The sequence below is a fragment of the Venturia canescens genome, chromosome 10, assembly GCF_019457755.1.
Source record: "Venturia canescens isolate UGA chromosome 10, ASM1945775v1, whole genome shotgun sequence".
Taxonomy (NCBI): Eukaryota; Metazoa; Arthropoda; class Insecta; order Hymenoptera; family Ichneumonidae; genus Venturia; species Venturia canescens.
In genome coordinates, this window is record NC_057430.1 from 12990038 (window position 1) to 13002462 (window position 12425).

General features: G+C 39.1%; 2 protein-coding genes across 2 annotated transcripts; one reads left to right on the forward strand and one right to left on the reverse strand.

Annotated features, from left to right (window-relative positions):
• The first annotated feature begins 1048 nt into the window (after positions 1 to 1048).
• LOC122417305 (alpha-tocopherol transfer protein-like) lies at positions 1049 to 8287 on the forward strand. Its single transcript, XM_043430727.1, has 8 exons — positions 1049 to 1109; positions 1251 to 1330; positions 4450 to 4683; positions 5182 to 5341; positions 5424 to 5485; positions 5619 to 5812; positions 6684 to 6897; positions 7070 to 8287. The coding sequence occupies exons 3-8, from the start codon at positions 4509 to 4511 to the stop codon at positions 7273 to 7275; spliced, it is 1011 nt and encodes a 336-aa protein (XP_043286662.1). The 5' UTR covers positions 1049 to 1109; positions 1251 to 1330; positions 4450 to 4508; the 3' UTR covers positions 7276 to 8287.
• A 60-nt stretch (positions 8288 to 8347) lies between these two features.
• On the reverse strand, positions 8348 to 11671 carry LOC122417299 (U2 small nuclear ribonucleoprotein auxiliary factor 35 kDa subunit-related protein 1). The gene is made up of 4 exons (XM_043430716.1): positions 11610 to 11671; positions 11099 to 11532; positions 9522 to 10360; positions 8348 to 9086 (listed from the first exon to the last, which is right to left on the reverse strand). The coding sequence occupies exons 2-4, from the start codon at positions 11351 to 11353 to the stop codon at positions 8423 to 8425; spliced, it is 1758 nt and encodes a 585-aa protein (XP_043286651.1). The 5' UTR covers positions 11354 to 11532; positions 11610 to 11671; the 3' UTR covers positions 8348 to 8422.
• Positions 11672 to 12425: the final 754 nt, after the last annotated feature.

Here is a 12425-nt window from a genome sequence, read left to right on the forward strand (position 1 = left end):
TTTTTGACGAGATAATTTGACGGAATAGCCGCACAATAATTTCACAAATCTGAGAGAATGAAAGAGGAAATCGACGCTCCTCGGAGACTTGGCATCGCGTCTTGTCTCGGCACTTGATTCGCTTCTCACGAATACCATTGGCCTTGTGCCGTCGAACACCCAATGACAAAAGTCGGAGGATAGGTCAGTCAAAAAAATGTTTGTTTAAATTCTCCGAGGAATATTAATTTGGTGGAAAACATTAATTCAGGATAAAAGAATTTAAATAAATCACAAATTGTGGTTTTGAGGAGAATCGTTATTGAAAATCGAATATTTTCTGTTGCAAACTTAAAAGCTGTTGAAAAAAATTTGCGTTTCCATAGAAAATGACGGAATGGGGAAAAAATTGAGTTCGTCAAACAAAAAACGTTAAGTTGGACGAAAAACGGTGGGTTTTACTGAATTTTGTTTTGAAATGTCCAATGATTGAGTTCATTCAACGAAATTGAGTCGAATTCATCACATTTTTGACCAACCGAATGCCATTCAGTTTGACGAAAACAAAAATTTTTTCTCAAGACTCGAACGAAAGGTTCGCATCGTCGAAATTGAAGTTTGTCTCGCAACAATGAAAGTCGACGAAGAGAAAAGAAATAACGTACGAGTGCGTGGTTGAAAAAAGCGGAAAAAGCTCGCGCACTGAGCGAAATACTCGAAACGAGTATAAAAACGCTGTGACGAAACGAGAAATTCTTACTTCCGTAAAATATCGTCCGAAAAAAGGTCAAAAATGTATTTTTCGGCGATCGAGAAAAGGACTTGGATTCCCGGCTGAATAACCGGTTCGTTTACGAGTCGCAGCCTCGGCAGGCTGATAACAAATAAATATGAAAGTATGTAAAACCTGAGAAGAATGAGATCCGAGCGCGATTAGGTCAGTTTTGAGATAATCTTGCGAGCTTCGTGACACGCCGGTGCGGCGTCGGAGCGGAGAATGACGGGCGGCAGGAGCGTTGAGATCCAGCGGGAAGAAAGGTGCTCCGTTGTAAATTATAAAAGAGCGGTTTGGCCCCGGCACGGGGGCAGTCGTTTCCGAGTGTGCCGCACGGACGCAACTGCGGTTTAGGGTACGTTCTCGCATCATCGATCATTCGTTCGAACGAAAACATTCGAGAAACACTAAACTCTCATTGAATTTGTGATTTTTATGAAGCTCCAGTCAACTGCTCAACGTGTCAATATTTTAATCACGAATTTATCTTTTTTAGCCAAATTTCCTAGTGTTTTTATTATATAAAAAGGAACCAAAAGTGGATCTCCGATTCTCGTGATATACAAATACACTGGGGTGAGTAAGAAACCTTTTGATCGTCTCTGTTCCTGGTCGGGGAGGAAAAATGACACAAAATTTCGTTCTCGACCAAAAATGACAGAATAAACGGGTGTTCATTGAATGGGAGAACGAGTGTGTCGAGTGCCTGGATTTCGACGGAGAGAATGCGTCGGATCGCTTGAACAATGAATTTTAATGTTTCCTCGTATTAAGAGAGGCAATAAAAATTAAACTTCGGCGTGTTTAAACTAGTTTTTCGCGATGTTTCATAAGATTCAGGGTTTGCGAACTCGTTTATTTAGCATTCCGTGGCGATACCAGTCGACACAGTTGAGACTAAATGTGAAACTTGCGTCGTAACAGTTGCGAGAGATCCTCGCGCGATGATCTGCGCCGATTTGGCGTATAAACGGGACAGGCCGATGTTACGCGGGGATGAAAAGGATCGAAGACGTAATCGCAATAGGTTCGGTCTGGCGACGAGGGTTCTCGGGCTGCGGCGAGCAGGAATATCCTACGATTGCGCGACTTTCTACGCGGAAAAGTCAGCGATACGAAGTTACCGGCGTTGCTTGTTTTTCCCTTCTTCTTTTCACCGCAAACTGGTATAATTTGTTTGTCCTTTTTTATTCGACACCATTTCTTCATCGTAGACGCGCGCACGCCCGATTATTTTCGATGGATTCGATGAACCGCGGAGATGCTAATTACGCGCTCGCGCCGAAATTACACTCGTACGAGCTCAATATCCTCTCGCGTGGAAAGAGCGACGGAATTAGTGGAAAAGCAGATATTTAAGTGGGCTCGTGGCGTCATATCGCTCCCGTAATTCACGTAATACGACGCTGATAATCGAGGCAACCGCGCCGTGTGCATTACGATTTTCATCGTAATGCAATCGTAACCGGGAGCTCCCAAGAGCGATTATTTTCATCGTGCCAATTAAATTGGATTGAAAATTTTACTTTCTACGCGGAAGGCGCACGCGGCCTCGGAGCTTTTCCGACGTTTGGCTTCGCTGCGCTCGTCCTCCTGCCCATTTTTAACGCGACATTTCGGCTCGAACGGCGTGAAAGATTTTCGAGCATGGAGTCGAGTTTTATTCTCGTCTTTGCTGGAAAATTGTATTTGAATGTAAATCAGGGACCTTCATCCTCGAGGCGAATTCTTCGACCTTCCCAAATATTATTTAATAGTCAGAGCCCCACTCCGAGAGTCCTTCTCGATTTTCGCACTTGTTACTCCAGCCACGAGTGCATTGTGAATTCCCGATCGACTTGCGTTTTTTTTCTCCGACTGTTCGATGCTTTAGAAAAAAGTCTTGAAAAAAATCTCATTAATTTGTCTTTCAATTTCGTCACTTTCTTTTACGATTTCTCATCGTTTCTTGCCGCGCTCAATGAAACGTCGAAGAACGAGCTCGCGGATTCCCGCAAGGACAAACGACGGAAGAATCTTCAATTTTTTCCTCTTTTTTTTCGTTTCGTTCAATTTGCATGAATAAGAACGGCTGAAAAGTGACAAAATTACTCAACTCGAATTCCCATTCGCTGTAATGGCCAATCGAGATTCCACTGTACATTTGTATTTGCGCTGCCACACTTCAATTTTCTCGGTTGAGGGGCTCTCAAGGATTTTGACATCACTCAGAACTCTTGAAACTCGAGGACAATCGTGGCAAGTGCACAAGTTCATCTCTGCACTGAGCACTCCTTCCATGATTCCTCGTGTATTTTTATTTATTTTTCATTCCCACCGTTCAATGTCCCAACGCCGCGAAACGTTTGAAACTTTGTCCCTTCGCTGTTCGCTGAAAAAAAGTGCAAAGAATCGACGAACCAATCATTTTTACGAAAAACAAGAAAAATTCACGAAAGAAATTCGTAGTGAAAGAAAAAAAGAGCAAAGTCGAAAAATAATTTGAAAATTATCGTGGATCGAAGGATAACGACGGCAGATCAATGGATAAACTTAGAAAAGTAAGTTTATTGAGCCAAGTCGCAAAAAATTGACGATCAAGTAAATCTGACGGTAATAGATCGACGAGAACCGTCGAAATGAAGCATAAAACTCTTAATCCACAATAATTATCGAACGGGGAAAAAACGACGAGATTAAATAAAACTGGAGTGCTCGAAAGGAAAAAAAAGTAGGAAAAGCTAATAAAATGAAGAGGAAAAAAGGCGGATGAGAGAGATACAGTAACTTTTTCACTTACTCACGTTCATGAGACACATCGTCTCGCGTGACTCAGTGAAGACAGAGCCCAAAGAGAGTTGGGTTAACAACCCAGGTGCCTCAACGCGTTACGTAACGGGAGAAAGCTGTTTCGAAACACACGAGAAGTTATAACACACCGGCGAATATGGAAGAGAAAAAAAAAACGGAACGATAATATTACCACGTACTTGTATGAGAATACACACGTTTAACGCACAATCTCACAAAACAGCAATTCGAATTGCCGAACCTATTACGTATGATCCTCTGGCGGGTATTACGACTCGATTTTTTTTTTTGCTTCTTCGTTATATCATCGTTCGAACGATACTGAAAGATCCTCGATGCTAAAGCTCATATGGTTTGTTAGGGACGACGAATAACGGGCGTTTCTCGGCATCGTCTTTCGCCGATTCCCTCTCGAAATAATAATCTTCATTGAGAGGGAAAAGAATCGAAATCGAGAGGAGGAGATTAGGACGATCCTCGATGCAGGGCTTGACGCGAGTGACAACAGACCCTGAAATTTAAAGCTGTTTCTGAAATGGAAATTATTTTTGATTCCTCGCTTCTAACTAATAACTAATTTTCATAATTAGCGATATAACGTGCGACGAAAATGTGAGCCTCGACATTCATCGACGAATTGAGAAATTTCTGAGACTTCCGATTCCGAGATTTTGACAAGGTCGTCGGAGGAAGGGCGACCCGGAACCTTGCGGTTTAGTATGTCCGGGGAACGAATGTGAAAGTTTCGACTTCGTTCGCCTCAGAATCGAGACGGGAAAAAGTACACTTGAATTCTTTGAAACGATTTCTTCCTACTCGCGCCTCACGCCCTTCGACTCACGTTGCAACCAAGTCACAAAAATTTCGATCGCGACGAGGAAACTATAATTTCTACGTTTTTGCAGATCGCTCCGATATAGGTAAGTATATTGAGGGAGAAAAACGAGTAAAATACAGAGCAAACATGGGCGCCGTCGAATGGGTTACCCAACCGGACGTCTACGAGTGTCCATTGAGCGAGGACACCCAGAAACTGGCCAAGGAAGAACTGCGCGAGGACAAAAGCACCCGCGACCAGGCGATCGAACAACTGCGCAGCTGGATTAAGCTCAATCCGAGAATAAAAAATTCTCGATTAGGTAAAAAAATCTTCGTTCTACTCTGACTGCTGGAAACTTCGTTTCTCGACAAATTTCATTTCGGTTATTTTTCAAGGAAACATTTTTGAAACCCTCTTTTTCAATGGGAAGCCCAAAAGGTTGACAACGAATTACTAGAATCAAAAGTTTCACTATTTATTTAAAATCCCTCCAACGGGTGTGAATTTTTTGGAATTTTCTCTCATCGGCATTTTCTCTCTCGATTTCAATGACAGTGAATAACAAATATTGTATCAACGACACGTTCCCATCGAGACTTAACGCCACGAACGAAAATGGAACGGAAATAATGTAAGCGACGACGACGTTGGAAAAGCTCGAAAAGTCATTTTTCAAAAATGCTAGTAAATTTCGAGAAAAATAAAAACTTAATAAATTCAAATTGCCAGATATTCTAGACTGTGTCATGAAAATAATGGTCCTTTCCATAGGATCGACGAGAAAAAATGGAATCTAATTCCGGATTTTTGATTTTAGATGCGCAATTTTTGTTGAGATTTTTACGATGCAAGAAATTCAACGTTCCAATGGCTCAGGAAGCGATGGAAAGATATTTGTTATTGAGACAAGTGTATCATCCGGCATTCCACAACTTGGACATCGAGGAGCCAACGATGAACGAGCTTTTGACGCTCGGGTAAATTGTCATTTTCATATATTCGTGATCAAGTTGATTTTTTATTTAAAAAAAATGTCCTGCTCGTTGTGTGTGTTTTCAGGTATCTTTTCGCTGCTCCTGGTCGAGACAGTCAGGGTCGTCGAGTTATCGTCGCCAGACCCGGTAAAACGACGGAATATCCGGAATCTCTAAATGAATTTTTTTTTATTTATCCATATTTTAGCCAACCTACTTTTTCCTGCCGTTAGCAAAATGTAAATTTGTCATTTTTCTCCTTCTCGTATCGAAAACACAGGTGTTTTCGATCCTTACAAGTATACGAACGCTGACATGTGCAAAATACACGCAATCACCTACGAGGCTCTCATGGAAGACGAAGAGAGTCAAATTCGCGGATTCGTGCACTTTGCTGATGGGGCTGGAGTCAGCTTCCCTCATCTCACACTTTTTACACCCCGAGAAGCTGTTCGCATCGTTAAGAATGGCGAGGTAAATACTCGGACGACATTTTCTCCACACTTTTTTACTGACCATTCGACAATTACCATACTTTTTTTCAATATCCACAAATCTGAGCCTCGAGCTGCTCGTCATGATCCAATTTTTGTCGAAACATTGAATTTGCTCTTTGAAGGAATTTCGTCCACGTTTTTGAAACTCTCAGTCGAGTGTGAGCGGGCTTGCGTTTGTTATAAATAAATAAACGGCGTATCCAGTGGTTCGAAACCGAAAAAAGGTTTCTCGATTCCTCAAAAGCCCACTCATTTCTCGTATCCAGTTCCAAGGACGTTCACGCAATGTCGTTTGGTAACCAATTACGGAGCATGACTGAGATACGGAACGAGTTTCTTTTCTTCGTGCGCCGTCGTTGAGATGCTGCCGGGTCCAAAAGTATCACGCGTCATCCTACAGAACAAATCCCAAGGCGTGCTTGACGAGTGACTCTCGTTTTTATTATTTTTCCGCAACCGTGAGCTCATTCCCGACAATGAAAACATGAGAGATCTATTATCCCGGTCTATCGGTCCTTCACACTTTTTTTTCACTTATCACTTATGAAATCGATGAAGAAAAGAATCGTTATGAAATTCATCGAAGAGTCCAATGTTGATCTGAAAACAATCGGAAACAGTTTGTTTGTTAAATTTCATGAAAACGAATAAATAAAAACGACAGAAAGTGTCCAAATTTTTGTGAAAATTTTTTGCTCAATACGAAAATTTCTCTTGATAAAATAAATCGTAATTTTCATTCGTGTATTATATTTACGTCAGTTGATTCGATCACAATCATTCGAATGATCTTTGAATGGTTTCGCCTTTTTCTTGAGAAAGCGATTGAATAATTTTTCTTTTTTCAGCGTACCGTGCCCATGCGCCACAAAGAAGTTCACGCTATAAATGCTCATCCCTCGCTCAAATTCGCTCTTGATTTTGGCATGTCCCTCATATCTGAGAAGATCAAAAAACGTATTAAAATTTACACGAGCTTGGAGGACGCCCTTAAAAATAACATGGACCCGAGTATGTTGCCGAAGGAATACGGCGGTACGATGCCCATGAAGGAAATGATTGGTAATTTCATTATTTTTACAAATTTTTATAGTTTTTCACTACTTTGCAATCATTCTTTTGACAAGATTTGCTCTGCAATATTCTGTGCAACGAAAAACACAATTTTTCTGATTTTTTTTTACCAAAGAGTGAAAAAAATCGAAAAAAGCTTTTATTTTTTGTTTTTCGACAGATTTGTGGAGGCAAGAACTTTTGGAAATAAGACCAAAGTTGCTGAGCCACGATAAAATGCGAGTTTCCCTGGAGCTCTATTCCGAAAAAGCTCGAGAAGGCGCAGTCTCTGCTCTGAAACAAGGATTTGGTTGTTCGAACGTTGGGGCGAGCGATTCAAACATACACGGAATTACCGGTTCGTTCAGGAAATTAGAAGTCGATTAGAATCTCAGGCAAATCAGAGAATTTAATCATTAGAGAAGCAGAGAGGAGCGAAAAATTGTACAAAATAACGGTGATGACATTTTCACTGTTCGAGAATGCGCTGAAAATTCATTTCATTTCCAACTATGAAACAGCGTAGAGAATTCAAAAAGTTCATTATTAGGAAGAATAATTTTTTTTATTGTGTTAAAAAAATGCAAATCTCAGCATCAAACGTAAAAAATTAGGAAAATGTAAAAAAAAATTCAGATTTATTACCGAGACGCGATTCTTAAGATAAAAACAAAAAAATCAAGTTAGAATTTCGTCTCAGTGCAATAAAAATAGTTGAGTGCATCAATAAAATTGAAGTTCGAGATCATCGGTAACTCATCATTCTAAAGAAGATTTCAGAGCCTCGTTCAGAATTATAAATGAAAAAATAAATTACTCTCAGACTCTGTAAAATAATTGAATTGAATGCGTTCGAACAAATTAAGCGAACGAAAAGCAAAAGCAGAGCGTAAGAAAAAAATTAGAAAAAATAATTTTTATAGCTTCGTTGATAAGAGTCCACTACCAATTTCGTTTACGATTTCGAGTGGAATAGACGTAGACATTTTTTTGTACTATCTATCCTTACGCTTAAGAAATATTTTTATAAAAAATATCTCGACGATTTCAAACACCGAGATTTGTGAAGCTTTACGTACACAGATTCTGTTTTCTGTGGGACGTCGAAGTTCGTATTTCCAAATAATTGTGAAAACATCGTTTTGCTATTGTTCGGATTTTATAAGGTTTTTTTATACATTTTTTTATGCGAAAAAATCATTCTCTCGTTGTACAAAAAAAAAGTCGCAACATAAACCTGAAATTTGAAAATTCACGGTTTTAAGAGAAAAATTGTTAGAAAAAAAATGTCATCGTTTTTCAACAAAAGGAACTTCGACGTCGTTATTATTTTAAGCATGCCCATTGCGCGCTGTATTAATGCACTAGAAATACGTTTGAAATAAAATTGCAAAAAACACACTCGTATCAGAAATCATCGTTCTAAACCAAGGAAAGAAATTTATAAAAGGGATTCAAATTATTGGAAAAAATATTTATTCTGTTGGAAGTTCCACAGTTTTTTGTTTAAACTCTCAATTTTAACATTAGAAAGTTATTCTGAATCTGTCGTGTTCCACTCGTCGTCACTCACAGACGATGCTTTGACGAGTTGTAGCGTCGGAGACGGTGCATTTTGATCGATTTGTTTATTCGTTGATTTTTCCTCGTTCCTTATTTTTTCAGATTGATTACTCACGCTTTTGAATGAATCGTTCGAGTTTGTGTCGACATTTTCATTAGATTCTTTCCTCTCGTTTTTCGTCTTGTGTTTTGATTTGTCTCGGTTTTTTTTATCCCGGCGACTCTCGTCGGATTTTCGAGAGCTTTTAGACTTTTTGGATTTTCTCACATCCGAATGCCTTCGCGTTATTTCCTCATCACTCGCTGAGCTCTTGTGTCTTTTTCGCGATGAAGTTTCACGGTTTTTCGATTGCTCCTCTCGACTCGAAGAATCTTCTCTTCGACTCGATCTTCTCGATGACGTTTCGCGTCTGTGGGCTTCGCGTCTGGAACTTCGCGAAGTTGATCTCTCGTCGAAATCGTTTCGTTTTCGATCGTGCCTCGATATGTGCCGATTCCGTTCCTCATTTCCACTCTGACGCGATTTCTCATTTTTAGAACGATTTTCCGTCTCCGGCTCAGGCGACTCGGACCATCGCCAATTTCTGTTGTCATCAGTGCTTCCGCGTTCCCAGTCGTCCCATTTTGATTTAGGCCTGATAAAACGTACAATTATATTTCCATCATTTCAATATCAATGAAATATTGTTTCCTGAATAATTTTGCTAGTTTTTAACGTCAATTTAATCACAATCGTGGAAAGTTTTCAAGAAAAATCTCTTTTTCGAGTATTTTCAACGATATTAAAAGTTCACGTTCTCTAGAAACCAGAGGATCAAAATAATTCCAATAAAAATTATGACGGTTGATATTATAAATACTGTTTTGAATGAGAAAATGTTAAAAAAATACATTTTCAAACTGAAACTGTCGTCGTGCAACGAGTTTGAAGAGAATCGGACGTATGGGTGAACATGAAATTGTTTTCACAAACACTGAATTATCTTTGATAATGGTAATTAATAATTTGTGGGTTTCAATGAAAACAGTAGAGTTAAATGGGAAAATGATTGGAAAAATCGAACATTTACCTGTGTTCGTTTCTTCTGCTAGAAGAATTTTCAAAATCGTTATTTTTCTTGGCCCATCGCGGCGGAGATTTGATATCATATTCGTCGTTAGGATTTCTGAAAGTGTGAAGGAAATTGCAGGCTCTGCCTTTGGGGCATTTGGCCATACCGCAAACAGCATTTCTCCACGAGGCTAAATTCACAAACTCGCAATTTAATTGTCTTTGAGCATAATAACGGCCTTTTAATTTCCTCCATGCTCGAGCCGCTTCTCTTTCGCTGTAATATTCGACATAAAGATTTCCTCTGAGATGAATTTCCGTGTTGCAACAAACTTTGAGAGTTTTTATCCGTCCGAAAGTTTCGAGTTCTGGAACGACCGATTCGTAGAACTCGCAAAAATCTTTGCGGGTTTCGGAGCCTTCGAACTCGAGGGAAACGTCAGTGTCGTATTCGGCCGAATTTTTTTGCAGTGAAAAATGCGTGTAAAAACCAGGTACAAGGATTATTGTACTCAGAGCAAAACGACGATGATTCCTCGAACAAATATCGCCATAACGACAAGCCCCAGTTTTTGTGAAAAAAGGACACAGTTCTTTGCTCGATTGACTCTCTGAAACGACTCGAAGAAATTCTGGTGTTTCAGACCCATTGTCGATGTAATTGTCTATTTCTTTTTGAATGTCTCGATGCTTTCTCAACTCTTCTTCGTGCTGGCGTTGCGTCTCTTCTTTCTTCATTTTCAACGCTGCCTGCTTTGTCTCCCATTCTTTACGGATTATTTCTTCTTGCATCAATTGCTCCTGACGCAATTTTGCTCTTCGTTCTTGACCGCTTTGCCACTCTTTTTGGGCTCGTACCTGGAAAAAAGTCATTTTCAATCCATCTTATTCTCAAGTAAACACAACTGTTAATGGAAATTTTGCAGGAATTTCTCTTTCATGGTATAGAATTTTCAAGCAACCATGTTTCCTGAATCGTCATCAAACTTTTATAAAAGTTTTCTATAAAAAATGTGCATCGCTCAGGACAGAATTAATCAATTTTTTTTTCAAAGATTTCTGGTATATTATTGTCATAATTTTTTATAACAACGAAAGTTTTGTTGCCAACTTTGTTAACATGTCAGTTTTTTACTTTGCACATGGAATATTTTGTGCAACTCATACCCAAGGTATTTGTTAAATGCAATTACATTCTTGATAAAAACGAATTTGCAGCTACCAATCCAGGTGTACAGATTGGTGTTAATGCGCAGTAGCTGGAAAAATAAGAAACTAATTTTTTTTCATATTTAATCATTTTTAATGATCACTTATTTCAAAAAGTTGAATAAACAATTGAAGAAAAAAATTTCATATTTTTTAACCTCACATTTTCGAAGATTTAATGAAGAAATTGAAGAAAGTCAGAATTTACTTTATTTTCATTGTTGGTTCATTTCTTTTGCGAGGACGATTATACGAAATTGTAAAAACCACAAAGGAAAGGCAAAACTTATCGTATAAAAAGCGATATTCAAAGATCGTGAAGTTGATGACAAATCTGCGATAAGTAAAGTAGGCGTAAAATATACTCAATAATTCCAGATTTTATACCTCCTCTTCGAGCCACAATTTTTCCCTCTCATCGTGTTCTTGTTTTTCTGCAATTTCTCGTTCTCTTTTTTCTTTCAATTGCTCAGCGATCCAATTCGTATATTCCGCGGTACTTTCAAGTGTCGCCCTCAAGCGCTCCTCGTCCAAGTCACGGTCTTGAGCGGCTTTGCGTCGTATGCGTCTACGACGTTCCCGCTTGGCGATTCGTCTCCACTCCTTGTGATTGAGGCGCGTCGAATCATGTTTTTGCTCCATTTTTCTCAAGAATTTTCCACCACGTCACAAAAATCTCCATGCAATCGAAGCACGAAAAACGTTCTCTCGATGCAACGTGAATACGATGTAATGCTTGTTTGACAGTTGCTTGTATTTTGTTCCGAGCAGACGACATGCCATCCTCGGCGCAAACTCCGCCATCTTGATTTTATTAAGCACTGATTTTGAAGAAAAATTAATCGTTTCACCATCAACTGTCTGACGAAACGTTGCCATTCGAACTTTTTTTACTCACATTTGTTTTCTTCCAACAACGTTATTAACCCCCTAATCCCCTAATGATAATTCATCAGCTACGCCATCGCTTGGACCCCGATCTCACTCAGAAAAATCGAGCTGTTGATAATATAGGGAATTTACTAAATATCTTTTGAAAACGACAATTGAAGCTAGATACCAGCCACGTTTACGTACTCGTTTGATAAAATACAAATATTATCAGAGCTTTAGATGGTTCGATGTAGTTTCGATATATGAAATCATACCATGTGTGAACGAATATTTATCAAACAATCTCTGTAACCCATTGCGATGTATGTTGTGTTTGTGCATACCGCGCGAGCCGCGGACTATTGTGTTTATTGTGAAACAGTGACAGGCCGATTTACCGGTTCTAGCGAAATCTTCCAACCAACGGGAATGTATATACTCCAATGAAGCGTTGCCGTCTGCACGACCGTGTGTCGCGGGCCTTGTTTTACATATTTTTCAAGTTTGAATAAATTTAAATAATCTATTTTTTTAGTAAACAAGAAGAAAAAAGTCATTGCATTTGTCGGGATGATATATTATATGGTGGATGTTCTTTTGAATTTCATTTTCGATTGCCAAGATTGTAAACAATTCGTTTTCAGATCGAAACACACAATCGACGAAATATACAAAATTTGTTTATTTTGTTATCAAGAAATCTAATTTTTAATGAAGTTTATATTTAGAATTATTGAGGCGTTGACTCAGGTGTTAGATGCGTTTATACTTTTTCTCGTACCCACAAATGTTATACAAGCAGGTAAAATGTTGGTTTTTCAAGGTCAAGTTCGTTGCGGCA